The 26,812-nt window shown below is 34.9% G+C and overlaps 1 protein-coding gene across 2 annotated transcripts in view; it reads right to left on the bottom strand.

Annotated features, from left to right (window-relative positions):
- Positions 1-26,812, bottom strand: part of Bbx (BBX high mobility group box domain containing) — a 259,928-nt gene that overhangs the window by 48,401 nt on the left and 184,715 nt on the right. For both annotated transcript variants that reach the window (XM_077795333.1, XM_077795334.1), the window contains exons 8-11: positions 22,740-22,807; positions 11,178-11,258; positions 7,920-7,994; positions 212-292 (exon numbers count right to left, since the gene is read on the bottom strand). In XM_077795333.1, the coding sequence (XP_077651459.1) occupies positions 212-292; positions 7,920-7,994; positions 11,178-11,258; positions 22,740-22,807 (305 nt within the window). The remainder of the gene's footprint in view (positions 1-211; positions 293-7,919; positions 7,995-11,177; positions 11,259-22,739; positions 22,808-26,812) is intronic.

Here is a 26,812-nt window from a genome sequence, read left to right as displayed (position 1 = left end):
TTGTGATATCTCTGCATAACCTTTCTTAAGCTTAATGACTTCTAGTACTGAAATTCCTTTTTCATAAATTAAAGGTTAACTCTCATTGTTGAAAATTAGATATAACACATTTTATGGTCAAAGGTGAGATGTACAGTTTATGGAACAGTTATAATTATTTTGTGATTTCCACCTCTGCAGATCTTATCTCAATATATTCACAATAACTTGCCTCTGCCAGTTGAAAGAGTGCAGACTTCCCACAGCGTTTTACAGGCTCAGCACCACCCAACTGCGAAGTGTTTGAAGAGATCTATATCGAAAACAATTGACATAAAGAACATTAATTATGATACCAGCATCTTTGCCTTCCATCTATATACATATAAGAAATTTCCTTAGTTTATGGGAATATTATTGCTCCCAAGTACCAAATAACTTTGAACACATCATGTTTGGGATGATCATTTTAAGAACTATTTTACTACTGTCATATATAACTAATTAGAACAAATTGGGGGGGGGGGAGAGAAAGGAACTATTTTGGCAGCTCCAAAATAAAAATAAATGGGGCTGGGGTTATAGTTCAGTGGTACAGCGCCTGCCTAGTGTGTGTGAGGCACCAGGTTCAATTCTCAGCACCACATATAAATAAATAAAATAAAGGTCCATCAACAATTAAAAAAAATAATAAAAACAAACAAAAACAGGTGTCCCTATAGTGCCCATTTAATGACAAGAGTATTATCCTGCACATTCCAGGTTTTAACTCTAGAACCTTAAAAAAGATATGCATTTCCATTTCTGTTTCATTGACTGAGTTTCCAAATTCACCAATAGGCCAAAAATAAAAGAGATTTAGAGTTATTTTGCATTTCAAGCAATTGGCTAATTTTTAAGAAAATATTTGGGATCTTTGTGAAAAGACAGCATCAAGTGAATCAACAGATTTTTTTGAGAATACATGCTAGGCAATAAATATGGTAGGCAATATGACAGGAGCTGAGGAAGCTAAAAGTTTTTTTTATAAACACTGACCCTGGCCATGTTGCAAGTACACTCAAAGACTGATAATCAAGGACAGGAATCCAAGTTGTACAGTTGTACAGACTTATGCTATGTTGTGGAACAGTGATATACATTACATTACATTGACTGCATATTTTTCTGGCAATTTGGTTAAATGGTGTCTGGGCACAGATAAAAAATGAATAGCACTGCCTTATTTTCATATGAAAACTTCATTTTCAATTTCTAGTCTCAGTAAGAGCTGAGAAAGATATATACATTCTTCTCCTGGAGAAGTTCTATCATGGTTAGCTATGGTCTACACTTCCAGGTTCTTTGTGATTCTGAATTCTTTCCCAGCTCAGACAAAGCTGTTTCTCAATTGTTCAGGAAAAAATCCTGCCTGATAAAATATATCCTTACAGGTGACACCCAGGACTCACAGGAGATTCTAGAAGTCCTAGAAGGACTAAGTGCTCACTGCTAGAGCAATTTCTCCCCAAGAAATCCTGCTGAGTAGAGCCTTTGTAGAAGATATATTTAAACATCTACAAAGCCCATCATAAAAGGTAAAGTTTAAGAAAGTCATGAGGACACTTTCTTCCACCAGGTGCAATCGGTTTTAACAGAGGCCTCCCATATTTAATCTGATCATTTGCTTTCCTTTAGAAGATGACTTATGGGGTTCAATCTTTCTGAAGTTTGGAATATTTTACTAATAAAAGTCACTTCTACTTTTTTATATAAGCTACATTCAATTACTTATCATTAGACTGAGAGAAAACAAACTCATTAATTACCACTGACTCTTAGTGACTTTAGGAATGAGGTAGTGAACATAAACGACAGTTCTTTGAATTAAGTTTGTAGAACTAAAGGGAGATGGCCTTAGTTACTTTCTGCTTTCTTTGAATTAAGGTTTTAGAACTGAAGGGAGACGGCCTTCGTTACTTTCTGCTTTGTGGATTTAATTCAAATAATGAACACTTTTAAGCCTTATTTACTTTACCTTCAATATGTAAACAACACCTGCCCTGTATTACATGAGACAATAAGATTTCATGTTAGTGAGCAGCACAGTGCTGAGGTCATAATTATGCTCTCAATATGAGATACAATTATTAGTACTAATAAGTTATTAAACACTGGTAAATATAAACCCTTTTAGTACAATTCCAAAAGTTGGTTACAAACTGAAATCGAGCAGAGTTAAAAAACGGTAAAGCCTGAGGATACTACTTATATTAGATTTAGTCATTTGTAGAATAATATACTTGCTGCACAATTAAGAATTGCTGAAGGACAGGACAGAGCGGCACTACACAGCCCAAGCTGTTTTTCTAGTTCTTCCACTGGCTCCCTCTGCTGTCGCTTATGTTGCATAGGTCTCTGCTCCAGAGCTGTGTTTGTTTACTACCACATATCTTGTGCTCAATGCAGAGCAAGGCTCTGTGAAGAACTACAGACTACACAGATGCATTATCTGGTCTCCTTCCATTAAAGCACAGCTTCTTGACTTGAGTGGAGGACTGAAATGGATCTTTGCCTTCCAAAAGGAGCTCCCCATGATAATGAGAACAGCTTTTCTCATTGCCTCTGGGAGGATTTTTACCTATTTATAGGTATAGGGCTGGGGTGAGATTTTATGCTTAAGGTTGCTAGAAACATGATTTCCAAAATGGCATGTGGGGGAGGTCCAACACTTCCAGAATCTCCTAACAATAAAATTTTTGTGGAACGACTCAGTGGTATCACACAAAGATGTGTTTCCTAAAAATGTCTTTTAACTTCTTAATTGGGGTGGTAGGTTAGTGGAAAACTGGACAGATGATAATTCTGATGGCTGAATCCTTGCCTGAATTTCTCTGTAGCACCTTGGATTCTATTACTACAGTAGGGTCCTACTTCTCAGGTCACTCTCCTTTGCTAGCTCTTCTCTCTACAGTGTTCTTTAAATGTTGTTTTCCCCTCAGGTCTTTGTATCAGAGCTCTCTTTTTATGTCACACATGTCTACACTAGTAGTTTTGATCTTAGGCACTGCTTGCACAGTGCTGATTTCTCGTATTGCCACTGTTCACCTCTGCTAATAATCTCCTACTTAAGAGACATGTATCCTTTCAGGTAAGAACAACATAGTTAATGTTAGTTTTTCAATGACTGTCCAGCAATGGAGGAAGTTCACGTTTGATGGTAGATGGCATCACTAGAGGGTAATACTGCATAGTTATGTTCATGGCCATGCTTTTCACTTTCCTCAAATTGGATGGTGCTTGCCAGTCTATTAACTCCATTTTAGTCTCTACTTTGACTATTATGTGATAGTCAGATAAACAGTACACATCCATAAAGGTTGGCAAAATGCTGGGTGAAAGAGTACATGAGGTAAGGCAAAGAGCTAAGAAAAATTACCACTCTAGACATTAAATTACTAATTTTATGTTTGCCTAAGGTAGATAAATGCACCAAGGAAACAGGTGGTAATGATCAAAATAAAAGTAGGTAATGGTGGAATTTTTTGCAAGTACAAGGGGTATCATAAACATTGTAACCTTGGAGAAAAATGACTAATAATTGTTGAATGAATTAAAAAATCAAAGAACAAATGTACAATATGAGGACAACTGGTCTTCCTTACCTTTAAAGGAGTATTAACAGTTCCAATAAAATACATAATATGTCTACTAATTAGTTGCAGTGTAAGTATATGATGTTTTTTATGAAGTGTACTATTCCATAACATATTTGGAATTCATGGAAATAAAATGCTTTAAATTTGAACTTAATGTTTATATCCAATTGTGACAAAACCTTAATTTTTTTGAGATTATGCTTGTACTTTTATTGACAGTATCTTCTAAGGAAAGTTTTAATGTCCAGATCTAAATTAGCTCTAAACCATCTAAATTAGCTCTCCGCATCTTTAAAGTAAATATGTAATTTTTCAATGCAAAGATCTACTCTACCACAGAGAAGAGAAGAGAATTCGAATTGGTCATGGCTTTTAGACCTGATAAATAATGGAAAACAATAGCTCCCTCTCTGGCATTGTATTTGGTTATCAGTCTTCAGTAAACCAGATCTAAAAAGTGACTGATGTGTCATTCTACCTGTAAACAACAAAAGATGCAGACAGGGAACTCATTCTGACCAACTTAATGAATCAGAGCCTGGAAACACAGAGTAATAGCAAATTGGATGAGCTGAGATGAATCTGGATGAAATACGGATGTCAATATGGAATGAGAGATGGGCAGAAATGGGATGGGATGCAAGTCTCCCCATTCTGTTATTTCTTTCTAGATCCAATAAAGTAGATATATTATTTTCTTCCCTTTAATGTAAACATTCATAAGGAATATATAAACAAAATGTGCTTTATTGAGTTTCCTGGTTCCATATAGGTTAACTTCAATAGGTTTTAAAACTATGGTTAAGGAAAAAAATATCCTTCTTTATGTGAAATAAAACACACACACACACACACACACACACACACACACACCAAAAAAAAAAAAAAAAACTATTTCAACCCAAAGAAGTGCCCAGGGCTTATTGGTTTTTAAAAAGTAGGTTTCTTGGACAAATATATTACACAATAAATAACCCATTTCTAAGAGATTGTATAGAGAAATCTCTCTTAAGAGTTTGTATATGAAATTAGCAGGAATGGTTTCAAACGATTTTGGATGCCTGGTTTAAAAATAACATTAAAAAATAAGTACATTAAAAGATCTAATTGAGGGGCTGGGGTTGTGGCTCAGCAGTAGAGCACTGGCCTTGCACATGTGAGGTCTTGGGTTCGATCCTCAGTACCACATTAAAAAAAAATTTTTAAAGACCTAATTGATTCCTAAGCTATATGAACATTCATTTCTAACTAAGTAATAATCTACCAAATCCCTCTGAAAAGGGATGGGTATAAAGTGGTCCACTGGACAATTTAATTACATACTCATCCCTTCCTCTTTTCCATCCCTTCCCCAATGAGGCCATACAGATATAGTAGAGTGTCAAAACAATCATAATTTAGTAATTTGGGGATTAAAAAAATATAACTAGAGGTAAGTGTCTTAAATTGTGGTTTCCTAAAAGAAAACCTGATGGCATACTCTCAGGCCCACACTTCCACTGATAAATCAAAATTCTGGGAGTGAGGTTCACCTAGCCTTCTAGGTGACACTGATATACTTTAAAGTTTGTAAAGTTTTGCTACAAAATAATTAGAACAAGAATTTCATGAGGTTTTTCTGTTTGTCAAAGGTGATGGTGTATCATGAGATATTAAGAGCTTTAGGTATATCATCATAGTAATTATAGCCCATTTTGTTTCTACTGCAATATACATGCTCATGGCAGATTTCAGTAGATAATTTTATTAGTTCACCTAGCTTTTTTTTGGAGGGGGGAGTACTGGGGATTGAACTTGAGCACTTGAGCACTGAGCCACACTCCTAGTCCTACTTTATATTTTATTTAGAGACAGGGTCTCTCCATTGCTGAGGATGGCTTTGAATTGAGATCCTCCTGTCTCAGCCTCCCAAGCCCCTGGGAATACAGGTGTGTGCCACCACGCCCAGCTAGTTAGTTCTTTTTAACTTTAAATAAACCAGCCCAGTATTGGGCTGACAGAAGGTCAGATCAAGATTGAAACTTAGGCTTCTCTTTGTCATAAGAGGAAAATGACTAGACATATTATATATCCTTACAGTATCATGAACTTCTCTTACATGACACATATAACATTTAAAACTAACAAAAGATGCCATAATTTATTTAATTTGCTTAGAAATTGAAAGGGCTTATATCATCAACCTATGCAAAATATAACTAGGAAAAGTAATACCCTTAGAGTTGAGAATAGGGAATTGCATTGAATTCTAGAACATAATAGAAAACACTTTTTTACATTATCCATATTATTTTGGGTTTTCCATGATGCATGCCTTCCTATGTTACAAATCATTGAAACAGCTCCTAATAAGTTTTCAAATAAACAATATTATTAAACTTCTTCAAATCCTACATATTCTTCTTGTCAAAAACCAAAAGCCCTCAGAGGCAAGTGCTCTTGATCAGTGGGACAACTCTCAGACGTCAAATAAGTTCTTTTCTTCCTTAGAAAATAAACTTAATAAAATTAAGAGACAAGGAACGAATCCTCTAGTCTTCTGAAGAGTGTGCTAAGCAGCAAAGACGAATTACTTTAAGAGAGGTACAGAATCTTTTTCTGCAGAATCACAAGATAGTGCCTGTATAATATCAAAGTAGGCCCTTGGAACTGCTGCAGGGCTTCAGGGGCTCCTAATGAATCTGATGATGGAATATCTTTTAAATAACAACTAATCATGCTGTGGACACCAACCAAGACCAGCTCAGATATGTCACATTGACATTTTACATTAAGTTGAATACCCTTGGTAGTTAATGCATATGCAAATATCACGTGTGTCAAAGTTGAGCCACTATACCTTTCTAATATTCATGCTGTAGAATGGAGAATTTAATCAAACAGAATACATGGCAAATTCTGTTTTCAAGAAAATGTTTCTGAAAAGTTGGATGGGAATAGCTCAGTTATCAATATTAAAAATAACCTTAGTCAACATGCCAAAATTCTTTTTTAACTCTTTAAAAACTTATTAAGAACAGACTAATGGGTGTTGACAACCAGAGAAAAAGATGTGCTATTAAACAAAACCATTTTCCCATACACCGAAAACAACAGCCTATTTATCAGAATGGAAAATTATAATAAAATACTAATTTATTCAGATTCATCAAGCAAATTGTTCTTTATGAAATGATAACATCGTGTATTTTTGTCACCAGTTGTAAACAATAGCCCTCAGCAACTAAAGTGAATACTGTGGCAAAGAAGCCTAACACATAAGCAGCCTACTGCTGACACAAAGTCACAGTGGTTAATACAAGCATCCCAAGAGGAAGTAGCATTTTGGCGGGGAAGAGGGTAGACGAAAGCTTAGAGTAATTTTTTTCTCTTTTTTCAAAGGAAGATGCTAGATTTTCTCCTGCCAAAAGGATATCATTTTACATTTCATTTATGCAGTCCTCTTTATTCAAATGAATCACAGTAATTCAATACATCAATATTAAATAGAACAGTCCTGCTTCTCATTCTCTCAATCCTATTAAAAATTGCTTACTTTCTGATATGCATTTTTTGTTGGAATAAAAAGGCAAAATGAGAAAGACCTAAAGCAGGCAGCATCTTATTTTCATAAACTGTATGAGATTTATTATTTGTCACACAGTGCTCAACAGGATCGAGCATATGGTTGAGGCCAGGGTTCTGTGGCAAAATCAAGCATATCAGATCTGCTTCCTCAGATTATCAACAAGAAAGTATTCTCTAGCATGTGCTCTGTCTGGCTGACAAACTGAAGAAATCTGAGATCCTGCAAGAGCTAACTTGATCAAAGTCGGGGATTAAACACTAATAAAAACACTGGCTGCAGCTACATCATACCGAAAGCTAAGTACTGATGATTTAACAGGTCATATTCACCACTACATCTGCTTTGAGAACGTTATTCATGAATTATAGCACCTAATTTCACTACTGGAAACATTTAACAAATCGGAATCTTCTGGCCTTCATGTTGACAGCAGTTTTTCTAAGCTTTTAAAATAAATTAAAAACAAGGTAAAATAAAATAAATGGATTACTGGTAAGTGCCTATTCTGAATGAGCTTAATGAATGTTTATAAAATGGGTATAAAATATGAAACTGACTCAACTATGATTATACCAAAGGCAGCAAAGAGCCATAAATATCTGTGTATTACATTAATAATGGCAACAGCCATGCTTAAAGTTGACTATACATTATTAAAATTCCATTTCAGTAGTTTCTAAGATAAATATGTTTTCTGAGGGCAATAAACATTTAAAAAAAAAAGAAAGCTTTACCTCTGCAAACTGAAACAAGGCTGATGCTTGACACTGTTTTGTAGGAGCATCAGGGTGGGATGTACTTGAAGATATCTGAAAGGAAACAAGTTGTTTTTAATGTACAAGGACATTTTCCCATATCAGACTGTTAGATTTTGTCATATATTTCCACTGCAGACACTTATAAAGATTAAGACATGAATCATCACTTTCAATCCCTTTTAGAAGAACAGTATAAATGATAACAGAAGACAAAGGCCATGTTTCTAAAAACAAATGGTTGGAAAGAACCAAATGACAAAAGAGTTTGGCTTAGTTGCCATGTCCCTTGTAAAGATATCAGGTATGTATCAAACAGCAGTTAAGGAGACCTACTGAAATGAATTTTTATTTCTATGATTTTCAAAGAATATATTATTAAAAGCTGGAGACTGCAAGGAAAGCCAGTCACTTTCTCTCACCTCTACATTATTCCCTGCAAGCTGCTTTCTGCAGAGAAGCAGCTGTAAACCTGTTGGAGCACATGGATGTGGGTCAGGGTATCTGGGATTGAATCTTAGCTGTTACTCACCAGCTACATGACCCAAGGCAGTTCAGCTAAACTTGTTTTTCCCAACTATAAATTAATGATGGTGATAATTTCTTTTTTAATGACTACTGATTATGGTGAGAAAAATGTAAGCCATAAAGTAGATAGGCCATAAAATACACAGCCTGGGGCAGCATCACAACTTAGAAGTTGCTCACTAAATATGAAAAGCATTTTCTTTCTTTCAGAACACCTGCATCCTTCCACTCAACACAAACAAAACATGCTTTTGTGTCTAACAATAGATAGAAGATTCTGTCACACAACACTTGATGTTTAACGGAAAACTTTCATTTCCATTGTGTAATCATGGAAGCCTCTCTCAAACTTTGCTGAAAGCCATGTAGAAATACTTTCAAGGACTTTGAGAGCAAGACAGTTACTAATTTTTGTCCCAATGTGAATAAACCTTCTCTTCTGCTACAAAACAGGTCGAAAGTGAGTCACAAGAGCAGAAACCTTGGATATTGTAACTTCAGCCCATTCCCAGTTCCGCTAAAGCTTGCTTTCTTTATTAGTAACTGTGTTCACCAATTCCATGGAAAGGTCCTTACTAAGCAATGAATGAAGCTCAACCACAAAGTAACTTCTAGAAAACTTAGGAAAATGGGTAAAATATAGCACCACAGTGATATTTAGGGATGAGAAAGGATTAAGAGAAAGATTGAAATTATTGGTTTTATTAATTGTTGAAGACATTACATTAGGAAAATTTCAATTCTACTGTATTTTTGAATCAAATAAGAATTTTTAGAATAAATCTCAATAAGAAGGAAAAAACAAATAAACCAGATCCTCTTCAGCACTCTAAATATAAACCAACCATGTGAATGGATAAAATTAAATCAAATGTTTTGAAGACATCGAAGGGTAAAATTTTAGAACTTTTTCTTGTTCAGACCTTACTGTGTTTGTTCAAACCACAAACACAGAACTCTCCAATGAATACCATGGGTAAGTGTGGTAGACTGCAAATATGAATCTACAGGATTTTCCTGAAGTCTTGGAAATTACAACCTCAGTAGGTCTTACTTCAGATATTACTTTTCATCTCTATTAACCCTCTACAAAACTTAGAAAAAAATAAAGTTTATATAAAAGGAAAAGCCTAACCTACAATACATTTCTTCAAGAATTAAATCGGTCAGTGAAAAAAAAAAAACTGAATCAGTGCTATAATCCACCTTGTTTTCTGAAAAGCATTTCATGAGTTCCAAGCAAAAGGATATTTTTAAAAATTAATGTTGCAATAAGAAAAGATTTTAATTAATGACACGAATAGGAATGCCTAAAATGCCTGAAGAAATATTTGACCAGGGACCTTTTAAATAGAAGCAATAGTATCAGAAATCTCATTGGAATCTTAAGTATGCTGGAGAGATGATAAAAATGTTCATACATTAATGTGTCCAAAGTTTCATAGGAATTTTTAGAGATTTCACAAGATCTTTAGGGTTCAGGGATCATTCGCTAAGAATCTCTGCTCTCAAAGTTGGGCCCAACTTCATCTAACACATCTACAACTACAATTGAAAGAGACTACATAAAAACTAGGTTATGTTAGCAATTGGGGTGGGGGTAACCAGGGCTGAACTCAAGGGCACTCAACTACTGAGCATATCCCTAGTCCTATTTTATATTTTATTTAGAGACAGGGTCTCACTGAGTTGCTTAGTGCCTCACCATTGCTGAGGTGAGGCACTGGCTTTAAACTTGAAATACTCCTATTTCAGCCTCCCTAGCCACTGGGATTACAGGCATGAACCACTGCACCTGTGTGTTACATTAACTCTTATGGAAACAATGTGCAAAACAATTGGAATTCATGGAAGAGCTCACAGAGGCAGAAAAGTGACAGATAAGGAGTCTTTGCAGCAAATATGTCTAACATTCTAGTGATCCCAGGAAGGCATTCAGGAATATTCGGCCTGCTGTGACAGTGTCAAAAATACTTCTTTGAACTACAATATGTTCTCCATGTATAAAACTGTGGCAGGATGGGCAAATGCCAGGAAGGATGAGATAGAGAATGTCTAAGGAAAGACAATTCAAATGATCAAGGGAAGATCAGGTGGTTTAAAGTTTGGGGTAGGGGGATCAACTGGAACTGATATAGGGTTCTAGGCTAAATAAAGATATTTTAGGAAGCAGTTTTAACCTATAAGCTTGCTATCAAGGATAATGTATTTTTTAACATCATCTCTTTGAACCAGTGTCAAAGGCATTTTAAGAGAACAGGCCCAACTCATAAAATAACACTTTGAAAACTACCAACCTTGTGCTACAGTTTCAAGTAAGAGAAACTAAAGACTTAAGACAGGGTTGGGGGCAGGTTTGGGAGGGCTTAGGCAAAAGCCATGAGTTGATTCAGTCTTCTAATTAATCCAATCAGTGACTTACATTTAATAACTAATTAAATTCATAAGTTTAAAATCCATGAATACAATTTAGTAATAAGGTTTAAGTGTAATAATACTTAGTTGTGACTTTAAAAAAGAAAACTTATATAAAACTCATAATTATTCCTTAACTAAGAGCTCTGGAGTTCCAAATATCTTTTAGAAGATTTGGTTCAATTTTCCCATTTATGGTTAACTGACTTCATTAATTTGATTCACTGTCATCTGTACAAGTTGAAACTTGTTTACAATTTCTTTATTAATTAAGTATAAACTGCAGCATATTACCTCAGCAAACTGAAACAATGGTGACTTCTGACGCAATTCAGGGGATTCTGAAACATCAGGCCTGCAAGTACCAGAGGACATCTGAAACAAAGAAAGACAGCATGAAGTTTACAGGAATGATATGAGGAGGCAGATGCCACTTAAAAAACATTCCTATGCTGAGGAAAGAACAGTTTTATTCCCCCAATTTAAGGTAACACTGTAATAAAAGTGCAGTTATTATGTACAGTTTTACACAAGTAGCCATTCTACTGCTAAATAAAACCAGAAATAGTAAGAGAGACACAGTACTTCACCCAAGAAAATATTTAAAAAGATGTCCCTTTGATCGCTTGGTTTTCTGCCATCAAACCCAAAGAATCTACTTCTTTCATGTTCTGTGTTTCCTCAGTATTTTCTATCACTTGACTGCATGAAAACATAAATGAGATCTGACAGTGTAACTCTTCTGGAAAAAAAAGCTAAAGTTAAATTCTTGTTTTCTCAGGATTTCATGTATTTACAACACAAAACCTAATCTTAAGAAGATTAGAATTTAAATCAGAGAAATTTCTCTTATGATATATATTTTCTTTCCTATAATTTACTATGTTAGGTAAACATCTAACACTTAGATATTTCTTTTCTATGTTACTAATAAGTCTTCAAAACACTACTCTAAACAATTCTATTAATCAAATATTCATCTCAGAATATACATTTCCTGCTGGGTATGGTGGCACATACCTGTAATCCTAGCTACTCAATAGGATCACAAGTTCTTAAGCCAGCCTCAGCAATTTAGTGAGACCCTGTCTTAAAAAGTAAAGTAAAATAAAATAAAACAGGCTGGGATGTAGCTCAGTGGTTAAGTGCCTCTGGATTTAATCCTCAGTACCAAACAATAAAGATTTCCTTTCTCTCTCACTCAAAGAATTAACTCATTTCTGAATTTGAGTCACACAATCGCTTAGGTAATCAGCTGCCATATGAATTACAAAATGTTAGGACAGAAAGGATTTAATTATTCCTCTGATCTAAGCCCCTCTTCTCATTTTAAAGATGAACTGAGGATCAGAAAGAGAAGTGACACTGGTCTTCCCCAGCACTTAATAATCCCCCTTTAGCAGTTATCACAAGACATCAATATTTGTTTATTGTATATCTCCTCCCAGGACTTCTGTTTACTGCATCTTCCCCAACACTATGCACAACATAGATATTCAACAAGTATTTAATGAATGAACTTATGAAAGTTGACAAGAGCTCTTCTAAATCCCAGATTGATGTGTTGTCTCCCTACTTTCCTGAACGATGAAGTCAGGTTGTGTAGGGAAAATAGTTACTTTTCATGTTAAAGGAAAAAATACAAAAAAAGTTACTGTCCATTTGATCTCTTTGCTTTTTGCTACCAAACCCAAATAAAATCTACTTCTTTCACATATTTTTCATGGTTTGTTTTCTGACTACAAAATAATCCAAATTTATTGTAAAACTCTGAAAAAAGGAAAACAAAAAAGAAAAGATTCCTACCCAATGTTACTTTCCAAATATAAATACTGTTAAAATTCCATATATATTCTTCAAGTTGAGGATGTAGGTAATTTTTACATAAAATAGGATATTATACTACAGTTAGAATGTTCTTTTATAATCTTAATAATAATTTTCCTGAAGTCTAAATCTTTTCTAATTTAATTTTAATAGTTGCAATAGTGATCAAATTAGATGCTTAAACTCTATGGAAATAGTTGCCAGCCAACTAGATTATGCTCCTAAAAAAAGTTTCTTGCTGAATCTCATCATTAAACATTGGGGTAGCAGTATCATAGGCCATTAAAGCAGGAGCAAACATTAAAAAATTTATTTGTCACTTTGGGATTTTTTAAAGAGTAATGGTCACCTTCTCCCAAGCACCATGGAGAAGGTACAGAATCTTTATTTAATCTGCCACCCAAGGTTTGGCTGTAAAGCCTGACCTGCTTATTGCCACTTGATTATTTGGCATGTTGTGCCAAATATCCAACCAAAGAAACACAAACTCCACTAAAAAGAAAGCCAATAAATTCTGAAATTAGTATCCACAAAAGTTTGGGTATTTCATCAAAATGTCTCTTCACAATTTAGGAATTAAAAAATATCAACACTTTCCTGGCTTAGTAAGAAATCATATGTGTTTGGATCCTGAATACTTGGCAAAGAATCAAAATGTGTTTTAAAACCAAGCCTGTAATTTAATGAAAAGCATAAAGTATCTTCATAAAACTTTACTAAACTAGGTTATGCATGTGACAGAAATCTAGAAAAGGTACTTGGAATAAAATGTCATTTACAGCAACTACACACATAAAGCCTACATAACATATTATATGCATGGGTTGCTTGACACCAGGGTTTTGTTCTGAGAACTGCATCATTCAGACTATGTCACTGTATACACATCACAACACAGAATAAGATAGGCTTCACTATCATTGGGCAATAGTTGTATGGGGTCACCATTTGTATATGCAATCCATCACTGACTGCAATGTCATTACATCATTATACAGTGTGTGACTGCATTCTTGTTTCAAATTCTATGAAGCATGAGAAACAGTTACCATTTATGCAGAAATAAATTGCCCTATGGCTTACAGTTCATATTAACAGTAAGTAGAAAATTTAACTTTCTTTTAAGTGTCATTTATAGATTGCATTTGCTTACATAATAAATCAAGCCAAAGTTTAAAAGTTAAATAATATCCTTTGAAAATCTTCAGGATGGATGGTCTTAAATAAATAAAATTTCCTATTTGAATGGAAGATTTAGATGCAAGTAATTATCAAGGTATCTGTAACCCCACACATGAAAGAAGTCTATGCATGTTCATGCTCACCATGCATTAGACAGAGCAGATACACAATGATCTGGTTGCCCGACTTGATTTTTGGCGTGTGTGTGAATATGAAGAATCTCAGGGACTGAAACAGATAGTACAACAAAAGCTGTCCAATGAGTAACTGAGCAGGAATTGAAACACTAAAACTGTGCACTTTAATCTAGTAAATCATGCACTCTTAAAATCTAGCTATTTTTACCATAAAGCATTGTGGATTTAACATGTATCTTCAATATAGTATAAAGGAAACAGAACAAAATTTAAACAGAACAATATTTAGGAGTCAAGAGAATGGGATCCTCCTAAGCTATGTTACCTGACCTGTGTACCTGACTTGTTTACTTGACTCTAGTCCATAGAAGAATAGAAGCAGCAAATCAGAAAGGACCAAGAGTAGAGACTAGAAAAAAGGAGAAGGTTGTAAAAGGAAGAAACAATGTCAGCAGGAGGAGACAGAGAGATAAGACAGAGAAACTAAAGCACAGTAGTTTATCTAAAACAAGTTATGGCAAATAGCCCTAAAATTTATGCTGAAGGCATCCATTCAATGCAGTAATTTATATGTTTAGCTATGATTCTAAAATTACAAAATATATTTTTATTGAAAAGGCAGAAATTTCTATCTAAAATCCCAAAATGTAAAAATGGTTTAATGGAAATTGCAATATGTAGGATTCATTCTTGAGCACTTCACAAATAAGGAAACAATAAAGGTGTGTTTATTTGTGCATATAGTAATAATATGTGCTTGATAATACGGAATCCTATGTTTAAGAAAAGGATAGAATATTTCCACAAAGGGCTTCTATTTGGATAACAGCATTAGTCAAAGAGTACCAGACCTTATGAAATGTATAAAATATTGTGCTGTACTATGTTGCCTTGCTGTTTGCATTTAAAATACTTTAAACTATCTATTTTTGCTAAGTGGGGCACACTTTTCATGGAAAAAACACCAATTCTTCAACACCCATTCCTATGCTAGAAAAGGCTTACTTCCTAAATGTAACAGAATATACAGAGTTAAAGAAGAGGAAAGAAAACATACTAAATGAACAGTGGTTTAATAAAATAAGTGTGTGTGGGGGGTGGGGAGGACGGAGAAGCTGTCTCTAGAAATAAACCCTGAAATAATCCATAGAACCACTAGGTGATGCTATATGCCCAAAAATAAAACAGCTAAAGGAATTTTTGTTAATCACATAACTTCCCTTAAATTCAATCCTTCCTTTGATTTAGCTATAATTCTCAATAACCAAGGAAGGAAAATTATTAGTATAATTAAGAATTATGAGGTAGCAATATCTTTTCCACAAGAGCAATTTAGATAGTGAAAATTATAAGCAAAGAAAAGTGATCCAGCTTCCCAATATGAAAAAAAAAGATCAAGCCAGTTATGCACTGTAAGTGACTTGGGAAGTAAGAATTATCTAGGGCCCATTCCTACTTTGCAGGGCACAAGACCACAGTGACACAATGCTTGGTACTGTGGCAAACACAAGTCAATTAAAAAAGCATGTACATATTGTAGCTCAGCCATATAGTCCTCCTCTTGCCAACTCAAACGTTTATTTATTACTCACTCATTGAATAAATATACAAAGACAACTGCTTTTAAGAAGTTTAAATTCCACTTGATTCCAGCATATGCTGGGGAATAAAATAAGGACTATGAAACTGTGCTAAAGAGTTGTCCTTGAACTGTCAGGTGGAATCTTTTACGCCTAAACTGTCTTTTCTCCTGAAAGACACTCCCTGTTCTTGCCCAAGCCTTCTCTCAAATTCCCTCCTTCAGCTTTAACTCACTTGATTCAAGTGCAAGGGTCAGCTGCATTATATAAATGCATAATGATGAAATATCACGGGCTATGGGAAAACAAACAGCCTTTACAGTTGGAAGGAGTTAAGTAGTATCTCACATACATCTAGAAGGAAAGCCAGAATTTCTCTCACAAGAAGCATACATATAATGTAGTAATAGCTAGGAAAATATGGAAGTAAATATGTACTGTGTTTTGAAACAGTGACTATCTCAGAGTGGTTAAAGAGTAAGATGCCATGGAAATATAGAGGGAAAGGAATCAGATTGACAAAAACTGGAATTACTGTGTTGTGTTAAGAAGTATGAAAATTAGGCTAAATGAAATGGGAGACTTGCAAGACTTTAAGTGGGAGAACAGCATGAGGAGAGATGTGTAGGTAGGTAATTATGTCAGTGGTGTGCAGGATGACCTTGGCTGGGGAATGATTGGAGGCAGTAGACCAGTTAGAAGGTTAAGAAAATAAAGCAGCAGAGATGTGGGATCCCAATTAAGTCAGAGAAAGTATTTGCCAGTCCTTAGTAATTGTCCAGAAGGTTGTCAGCCAACTGTTAACAGTTAAAGGTAAAGAGCAAACTTGAGAGGAGAAAGGCTTCGTCAGGTACAGAGAGCATCTTTCATGAGAAAACACAGTTTGGGGATAGAGGATTCCACCTGAGAGGTCAAAACAAAAACAAAACATCCTGCATCATGATGCACTGCCCTTGGCTACCTGACAACAATAGAATATACTGCATCCTGAATAGGTACTAGGGTCCAGTGGGAAGCACAACCAAACAGCCCTACAGAGATGAATGCACCAAATTGGATTGTACACTGAGTCACTTGGGTGAAAAGACCCTGGTTTTACTCAGGGAATCAGAAATATCATAGTGTTGATTTCACTCCATGGGGAAAGTTCTATCATTATAGTCTGTGTGGCAGAACACTAATATGTGAAGCCCAGACAAGCTCCTGGCCAGTTCTACAAAAGAAAAAGGTTGAGCTCACTGGCTTGATGGGCAGTTCCAGTTAAAAAGGGTAATGAATAGTAAACATAGAGAGGGGAGGCCTTTAAACAATTAGGAAGAGAAAAGGTTCAGAGCTCTCATTTTCTTTTCAATGTTAAATTTAAATACAGCATTTTTTTTTTTTACAAAATGTGTTTAAAACCTATAAAACTGTAAAAAGGGAATAAAAGCTTTAATATAGGTTGAGCTAGGAGTTGAGAAGAGGGAAAATGTCATTCCATGGACTTAAGTAACCCAGAATAGTCAAATACAGTACCTTACGGTACGCACCTATCAAACGAACAAATCTGTATCAACAGATAGAAAATAATTCTCCTAATTTCACTGACATTAGAAATTATCAAAAAGTTAACACCTTCCAATTTTATCTAAATAAGTATTTGTTTAAAAATTTAAACAGTGTTGAAAAATGTGGATATAAGAATTAATTTACTTAACAAATATTAGAATAACCAAGTGTTCTATATCTCCGATATTGCCTATCTCATATAATGGAAATATGTGGGATTAAATTCTCGTATTATGAATTGCTTTTTCTATGATCTTGGAGAATGAGGACAAAAATAAACTGAAAGCATAGGGTTCTGGGGAAAATGAAATTAAATAATCACTGTGAAGTGCTTGGTGCACTAAACCTAGCCCTGAGAGCACCCATGAAATGCCCCTGCTCTGGCTGCTAGTAACTAAAGAGTTCAGAGCATGGGCCATCACAGAAGTGGCACAGTTTGGGTAGGTGGGGACTGAATCACAAAGGACCCAGTATACTACAGGAAGACTGTCTAGTTCTCCTGGGCTCAAATCTCAGTTCTGCCACTTGGTAGATGCACATCCATAACTTTCAATAAACACTTTTCATATCAATGTATGCAAAGACAGCACTCAATTTTACACTGTTCAATTCTCATGTAACATGAACTTTCCCCACAGGGCTTTATAGGAAGCAAGCCCATCACCTGATGGAACCTTATCTACTAATTTGATGCTAATTCAGCTACTCTGCTTAAGTCATTACTTCCTATATTGATTTCCCCCAGGTATTAAAAAGTTGTCTCCTTCTTGAGTACTTGATGATAAAGAGTAAATTACAACTGTAAATTCTTATAAGGTTTCAATGGACAAGTAAGGGGGTGTGTGTGTGTGTGTGTGTGTGTGTGTGTGTGTGTGTGTACACGCACATGCATAAACTGTAAAGTATATTACAACCTGTGGGAATAATGCCTAATATAATTCAAACTTCCAAGTCAAGTGTGAAATACCCAGAATAACTTAAGGTAATAATACTATACCTACAAAAATTCTTTCCAGGAAAAACCTACCTTACAGGTTTTATTTAGTTAATCTTCATAGTAGTTTTGGGAGTAAAGGGCAAGCAGGTATTATTAGCTCCATTTCACAGAATGGAAAGCAAAACAAAAACTAGCTTGATCAAAACTTTACTATCCTATTTGTTCCAATAGAAAAAGCTAGTATTCTGAAATCACAGCCCTAAGGTCTGAGGCAGTTTGCAAACATTGGAAAGTCTGGCTTTAGTTATTCAACTGAGTAAATACTGATGTCTTCAAAACTTCACCATCAGTTATGATTATGCCACCTAACTTATCTTATTTTCCAGTTTTTCCCAACCATTCTTCTTTCTTTTCTAGTTAAGACATCTTTCTATTGTTCAATAAGGTTCAATGCCAATATCATTTTTTCTAACATTAGCCCACTATTTTAGTCAGCTTTTTCACTGCTGTGAGTAAAAGACCTAATGAGAATAATTTTAGAGGAGGAAAAGTTTATTTGGGGGCTTATGGTTTCAGAGGCCTCCGGTTCATGGATAGTTGGGTCTCAAGGTGAGGCAGATCATCATGGTGGAAGAGTATGGAAAGCAACCCACATGATGGTCAGAAAGCAGAGAGAGACTCCAACTTGCCAGATACAAATATATACCCCAAAAGGCATGCCCCCAATGCCCCATCTCCTCCAACCATACCCTACCTGCCTTCAGTTACCACTCAGTTAATCCCATCAGGTGATTAATTCATTGACTGGGGTAAAGCTCTCATAACCCAATCATTTCTTCTCCAAACCTTTTTGGATTGTCTCAAGTGAACTTTTGGTGGACACCTCACATTCTTGTTTATATGTTAGATGCTGAATAACTGCCCTTTATATACCCTCTAAATTCTATCACTCCCTGCCTTATTTTTAAAAATGTAATTTAGTTTTGCATTTTTATTAAGGTAACTAACAAATATAAGAGAATATTCTTAGTCTTAAAGGTGACTTCCGGCAATTCCAGATCAAATACTTCCATTTTATTTACTGTATTTTCATTAGTAGCCCTCCACTCTCCCTTTATAGTAGAGGTAGAACCTGGGCATGCCACTCAAGGTGAGTTGCATTCCGAGTGCTGTATTTTCACCTTTAGATAATTCCCTGACATGAAGCAAACTGCCTTCTTATTAGGTCTTCTCAGTTCAATATGAACATTATTATTTTTATTTATTCTACTTGTCTTTTGCACACTTATTTTTTCTAAAAAGTATATATTCCTTTAAATTTCAGGGCATTCTAATGAGACTGCCTCTTATCTCCTCTGTAGCTCCCTCCTACCTATTTATCTGGATCTCATTATTTTCATTAAACAACTTTACTTGGTTTCTGACTAAATTTATAACATTGGAAACATTCCTTGCTACTTATTTCACTGCTATGTGGTTATTTTCTAATGAGACTGCTATGCTTACATTCTATATGGTGTTGTGGTTTAGATATGAGGTGTTCCTCAAAAGCGCCTGTTAATGCAGAAATATTCAGAGACAAATGATTAGGTTATGAGATCTATAACATAATCAGTCCATCTTAGTTTGAATGGACTAACTGAGTGGTGACTGTAGGCAGGTGGGGTATTACTGGAGGAGGTAGTCACTGAGAATGTGCCCTGGAGGGGTATATCTTCTCTATGCCCCCCCACCACTACCACCAAGTTTTCTGTTTTTGGCCCACCGTGGGGAGAGCAGCTTCCCTTCACCATGGCTTTTTGCTACGACATGCTGCCTCATCTTGGGCCCAGAGCAATGAAGTTTGATGGCCATGAACTGGTACCTCTGATACCATGAGTAAAAATAAACTTTTCCTCTTTAAGTTATTCTTGTCAGTAAAGACTTACTTAGTCTACCATTTTGAGCCAGAAATCACTTTTCTTTATGTTTGTCTTGCTCAACATATCAATTTTTTAATTAATAAATTATATAAACACATACATTGTTTCTAAAAATTTATCTCTAATAGTTTATGCATTCATTATACTGCAGGTATAAAAAATATTTAACAAATTATAGTAAATTATAAAGAAAATGTGTGAAAAATAAAAGAAACTATAAATCAAAATTCACCCTTTTTATTTATTAGACACAAAGTTACCACAGCTGAGACTATAAAAGCCACCTCAGGTTAGTAAAGAGGCACTAAAAAAATGTTGACCTAGTAAAGCCACAAATTGATTATGAAAGATTAAGATGAGGAAAAAGAGAAAATTCAAACATTACTATTATTTGCCTACTGATCTCTCAAGAAATTGAAATTTCTCTCTAAAAACTCTAAGAGCATTAAGATAGGTCAAGCCAAACAAACAAACAAAAAAACACAATCTTTTAATTTGGGACTTTATTGTTTCAGTTAAAGTAAAAGTAAATCTATTACCTATATTAATTTTATATTTTAAAAAGTCTGTTAAGAACTTTTTCTATGTGAGTAGGTCTCAGTTCAATGAACAAAAGAAAATTTCCACCCTTTAAGAATAATATTTTAGAATAAGATTGTTACATGGTATTTAAAAACCCATATGATTAAACCATTCCTGTGGCAGAATTTTTGTGAATGTCAAATTTTACAGTTATTTTTCTAAATGTCAAAAATAGGAAACTTTTGAATCTCTCATCTGGGGTAAGGTTCTATATTCCCGCTAAATTTCTTAGAAAATTTTAAGTATACATTTACTATGTTTAGCTAATGTTTATCTGGCTGCATAAATAAGTCCCTGAAGTTCTATTATATAATTGAATTATATAATTAAGACTTTGCACAGAAATCGAAAGACTAAGGGAAGTCTACTGATATCTATGAAGTAAACTCTCAAACTAATGATATTTGCAAAGATACCAGATTATATTTTTTACTGTTTTATTGTTCTAATCTGTCAAGATTATTTTCACTAATAACCCACATATCTCTGAGGAGAGGGGTAGGGAATATGAAGACAGAGCTGTGTTGTTTAAAATCTGCTTTCCCCCTTAGTTTGATAAGTCATTTAACTTTGCTTCTTTTAGCTTGAGAATTCTCAAAATGTTTCCACATCAGAGATAAAAGTTCTACCACTGCATGACTTACAGTGCTTTTTTTGATATTCTGTGCTTTAAAAGGGAATAGGAGAACTTCTCACTAAAAAGACCCCATGAGGCACAACTTTAAGCAAAGGGTTTGGGTGAAGTATCCCTTTCTTTGATTATCATCCAGAAATTCTACAAATGTTGATTTATACTTGCACTAAAAAGTAAGAAATAATGTTAAAAGATGTTGGGAATAAAAACTACCATCCTCATATAATCAGTTAGGAGAGGTGATGCTGACTTCCCAATGCAAAGCACTCTTGGAAATCACGAGTGCAGCTGTGTTGAAAGGTCAAGTGTGTGTTGTTATTCCAACACTCATCTTTGGAACATGCTTGGGATACACTATACCTAAATGAGAGTTTACCTGATTTGCCATTAGGTAATACCATGTGGAGGGGCAAGTGAAATGATGCCTGACAATGTTACTGTGTTAGGAAGTACAAACATGCTGAATAATGGGTTTGCAAAGGTACCAAGTAGCACAAATGTTCCCCCCCCCCCAGTTAAAGAATACAACAAATATATACATTTTTAATATACTAAATTGAACAGAATCAAAATAATTTAAACTGAACAGATAGTCAACAACTGTGGATCCCAAATATAAACTATAAATAACAATAGTCTCATATAAGCAGCCTATACAGTTGAATAGGCTTTCACTATCATCTATATAGCATTCTCAAAATTAAAAAAAAAATAAGTTAAAAGTATAGAACTGTGATAAAATTGAGGCAACAGGCTATTTTGCCCTATATAGATATTCTGGATGAGGACTGAAAATTTTTATCTCAAGAACCCAAGTGTTTTAAAATAACATGACCAGCAGGTTAATCTGACTGGCTTCTGTTAAGAGTGTCTGGAAAATAAAAGATTCTACGAATGCAAACTATGTGTGGTTAACTGTTACTATGTGCCCATCAAAATCACACCCATAAATGTCTAGCAAGAGAAGCTCAATAACTAGACTGTGAAACCAAGCTCACAAGGGTCCCTCCTTTTCCTTCTTAAAAATGAAGCAATTCTGGAAAGCCATGTTGTCAGATTTTTAAAATAGATAATTCAGGTACTAGAGAGAAGGATAATTTCATATTTTTAACAATCATTTTTCTACTAGGAAGTCCAAATGAGAACATCAAAACAGCAGAAAAGTTTTGAAGAGAATAAATGAATTGTAAGACACAATGTACATACACGTGACACAGTCACAGCAAAGGCCAACTAATTGTACATTGCATTTTTTACTTTTAGATACACAGACCCGCAAAATCTCCACTAGACTTGTGTTTGTATCCTCTTGGTTTATTAACACCACTTCTGTTACTCTCAAATCACCAGATGCACAGACAGATCGTAGTGAAAACAATTATAAGTAAAGTTTGCTCATGAGCTGTAAGCAGTGAACTGCAGAAATAACAATGTGAACTGAATACAAATGTCTGTGTTCCTAAGCCCCAGCATGAGCAGGGTGGAAAGGAATGAGGGACTGGCTTACCTCTGGTGTGCCAAGAGCATGTTCTCCAGCTAACAGCAGCATGCTCAGGCCTCCCATTTGAGTAGGATCTAAATAAGTCAAAAACAAACAAACAATCACCTTCCAAGCAGGACCCATATATAATACATAAGGAATCAATGAGAATATTAATAAATACAGAAATGCAACAGAACCACATAACTTTTATAAATAACTTTCAAAACTCTTTAACAATAACCTGGCATATATTTTCTTAGTGCTCGCACTTTTGTGAGTCTTTTAAATACCACAATTGCCCCACCATTCCAGCATAGTTATTTTCTTCAGTAGCACAGCTACTTAGAACATGAATTATCTGTGAACCCAAGGCTTCTTTCTGTGCATGAAAATTCTTTTTTTTTTTAAACAAAACAGTACTTATTCTCATACCCCATTTGAATCAAATGTATGTCAAGATCATTGTATTGTCATGAGCAACTAATAAAAAAAGAAATAAACACATCCAACCATTTCCTCAAAAAAAAAAAAAAAGAGTACTTATGCTTGTCTTACAAGATTTTTATTCTCAAATTGTTATTTCTGCCAGATGAAATCAGGACTAATAAAAAGAACCAGGCTATCAGAACTAGAGAACAGAGATATTTTCAAAATAGACCTTCAAAATCCAGTGAGCTTTTTTCAAATTATCTATTTTTAAAACTTTCAAGTTAAATTTAAAATAACTGATATACAAATTCTTATAAGTAGTTAGTAGTCTCTTTCTCAAAATAACTTCAAGATTAAAAACTAATCTTTTTATTGTTACCAGTGATTTTTGACCCAACAGATAGTAAGAAATATATATTTTTAAAGGTTCTCTTAAATGAATTAAGACTTGGTTACTACAACAAAAGAACACATGTAAAAATGCCTAGCTTACTTTCTCTCCTAGTACACACAGGTTCTCAATAAATGTATATTTTATTTTAGGAATCTCTCTCTACAATTAAAGATAAGGATCAGTCAAAATGTTGTCTGAAGACATTCAGTTGGTTCAAGGTATGCCCTGTATTCAAACCTGTTTTGAGAACTCATGGAGTAAGTCTGATCATATATACAATTTATTTAAAATTGCAAGCAGGTTACAAGGTACTTATGAGGTCACCAAAGGATCAAGTGTTCAAGAAAATATGTCATTGTTGGAAGACAGCCTTATAGAAAGACAGAGAAACAGAATACATAAGCAATCACAGGCTGATTTGATGAAACAAAGCTCAAGTGTAGTTTAAAGATTCCAATTTTAATCAAACACTAAGTTTACATACTATCGTGACTGCTAAGATAGACACTAAAGCTAGCTAATTAAAATTAAAAAAAAAAACCACAGAAGGGTGAAATGAATTTTGCAGAAAGTAAAAGTTTAGTTGGTTACTTTGAGAGTGAAATACTTTTGCAGCTGTCATCCTGGAGACCAGTAGGATTGGATAATAGCTTTCTAAAGATAAAAATGTGTTAGTTCAAATTACAAAGTAAAATGGGAACATGATTACATGATAATTTATATACCAATGATAAGTTACAAGTTATATACCAATATGACTTCACAAGAAGTTAGCTATATGCATACTGAGATAGAGCAAAAAATTACCTTCATCCTTTATATCATTTACATTTATATAATTCAGAACTATTAAAATGTATTTACATAAATAGCACACTTTCCTTTTATCAAGAGGGTTTGTACTGCATTAATTTCTAAATAACTTCCCCTTCCTGGAAAACATACACATGTGACAAACAAACCGAAAAATGTCAAGGGAAAAACCAGAGCAAACAAAACAAAATGAAAGAGATTCACTGCTAAGGAAAAGTTACACTAGCCTTTAAATTCCCTCTATATCCCCTAATTCAGATAGCCAAGAAGCATGTTTTAATTAAAGGCAATTTAATTCACTTCATCTTGTTGGAAACATCAGACTAATGTTACCCATTAAATGGAAGCTGAATAGAACTCTTGCCATGGATTTTCAATATCCAACACATGCAATTAATTACATATACAACGAGATGAATGCCAGGAAGTGTCTTTCTGCTTTCTTGTACTTTGCTATAAAGAAAACTGCTTATGCTGGGTTGTGCACACCTGTAATCCCAGTGGCTTGAGAGGCTGAAGCAGGAGAATCCCAAGTTCAAAGCCAATCTCAGCAAGTTAACGAGGCCCTGTCTCAGGCCCTGTCTCAAAATGAAAATAAAAAGGGCCAGAGATAAGGCTCAGTGGTTAAGTGCCCCTGGATTCAATCCCTGGTACCAAAAACACTACTGGAAAAGCTAAGAAGTAAAAATCTTGGTTGAAGTTTGTGTCCTACTTCCATTTTATAGGTAAAAGACTGGTAGATTAATAGTGTTAACAACACTTAAAAAAAGGTTCTCATAGTTTTATATAATTTGAAATAATTATTTGTTTGCAAAGAATAATTGAATGGTTTTTTTTTTGTGTGTGTGTGCAAGATTTTTTTTATTGGTTGTTCAAAACATTACAAAGCTCATGACATATCATCTTTCATACATTTGATTCAAGTAGGTTATGAACTCCCATTTTTACCCCAAATACAAATTGCAGAATCACATCGGTTACACATTCACATTTTTCCATAATGCCCTATTAGTAACTGTTGTATTCTGCTACCTTTCCTATCCTCTACTATCCCCCCTCTCCTCCCCTCCCATCTTCCCTCTCTACCTCATCTGCTGTTGTTCAATTCTCTCCCTTGTTTCCCCCACCCCTTACCCCTCACAACCTCTTATATGTAATTTTGTGTAACATTGAGGGTCTCCTTCCATTTCCATACAATTTCCATTCTCTCTCCCTTTCCCTCCCACCTCATGTCTCTGTTTAATGTTAATCTTTTCCTCATGCTCTTCCTCCCTGCTCTGTACTTAGTTGCTCTCTTTATATCAAAGAAGACATTTGGCATTTGTTTTTCAAGGACTGGCTAGCTTCACTTAGCATAATCTGCTCTAGTGCCATCCAATTCCCTGCAAATTCCATGATTTTGTCATTTTTTAGTGCTGCGTAATACTCCATTGTGTATAAATGTCACATTTTTTTTATTCATTCATCTATTGAAGGGCATCTAGGTTGATTCCAAAGTCTAGCTATTGTGAATTGTGCTGCTATGATCATTGATGTGGCAGTATCCCTATAGTATGCTCTTTTAAGGTCCTCAGGGAATAGTCCGAGAAGGGCCATAGCTGGGTCAAATGGTGGTTCCATTCCCAGTTTTCCCAGGAATCTCCATACTGCTTTCCATATTGGCCACACCAATTTGCAGTCCCACCAGCAATGTACAAGAGTACCCTTTTCCCCACATCCTCGCCAGCACTTATTGTTGTTTGACTTCCTAATGGCTGCCAATCTTACTGGAGTGAGATGGTATCTTAGGGTGGTTTTGATTTGCATTTCTCTGACTGCTAGAGATGGTGAGCATTTTTTCATGTACTTGTTGATTGATTGTATGTCCTCCTCTGAGAAGTGTCTGTTCAGGTCCTTGGCCCATTTGTTGATTGGGTTATTTGTTATCATATTGTTCTTTGTATATTCTGGATATTAGGGCTCTATCTGAAGTGTGAGGAGTAAAAATTTGTTCCCATGATGTAGGCTCCCTATTTACCTCTCTTATTGTTTCTCTTGCTGAGAAAAAAAAACTTTTTAGTTTAAGTAAGTCCCATTTGTTTATTCTTGTTATTAACTCTTGGGCTATGGGCGTCCTATTAAGGAATTTGGAGCCTGACCCCACAATATGTAGATCGGAGCCAACTTTTTGTTCTATCAGGCACAAAGTCTCTGATTTGATATCAAGCTCTTTGATCCATTTTGAGTTAACTTTTGTGCATGGCAAGAGAAAGGGGTTCAGCTTCATTTTGTTGCATATGGATTTCCAGTTTTCCCAGCACCATTTGTTGAAGATGCTATCCTTCCTCCATTGCATGCTTTTAGCCCCTTTATCAAATATAAGATAGTTGTAATTTTGTGGATTGGTTTCTGTGTCCTCTATTCTGTACCATTGGTCCACCTGCCTGTTTTGGTACCAGTACCATGCTGTTTTTGTTACTAT

The sequence above is a fragment of the Urocitellus parryii genome, chromosome 2, assembly GCF_045843805.1.
Source record: "Urocitellus parryii isolate mUroPar1 chromosome 2, mUroPar1.hap1, whole genome shotgun sequence".
Lineage (NCBI taxonomy): Eukaryota > Metazoa > Chordata > Mammalia > Rodentia > Sciuridae > Urocitellus > Urocitellus parryii.
The sequence above is the reverse complement of the archived record's forward strand: the minus strand, read 5'-3'. Positions and strand labels throughout refer to the sequence as shown.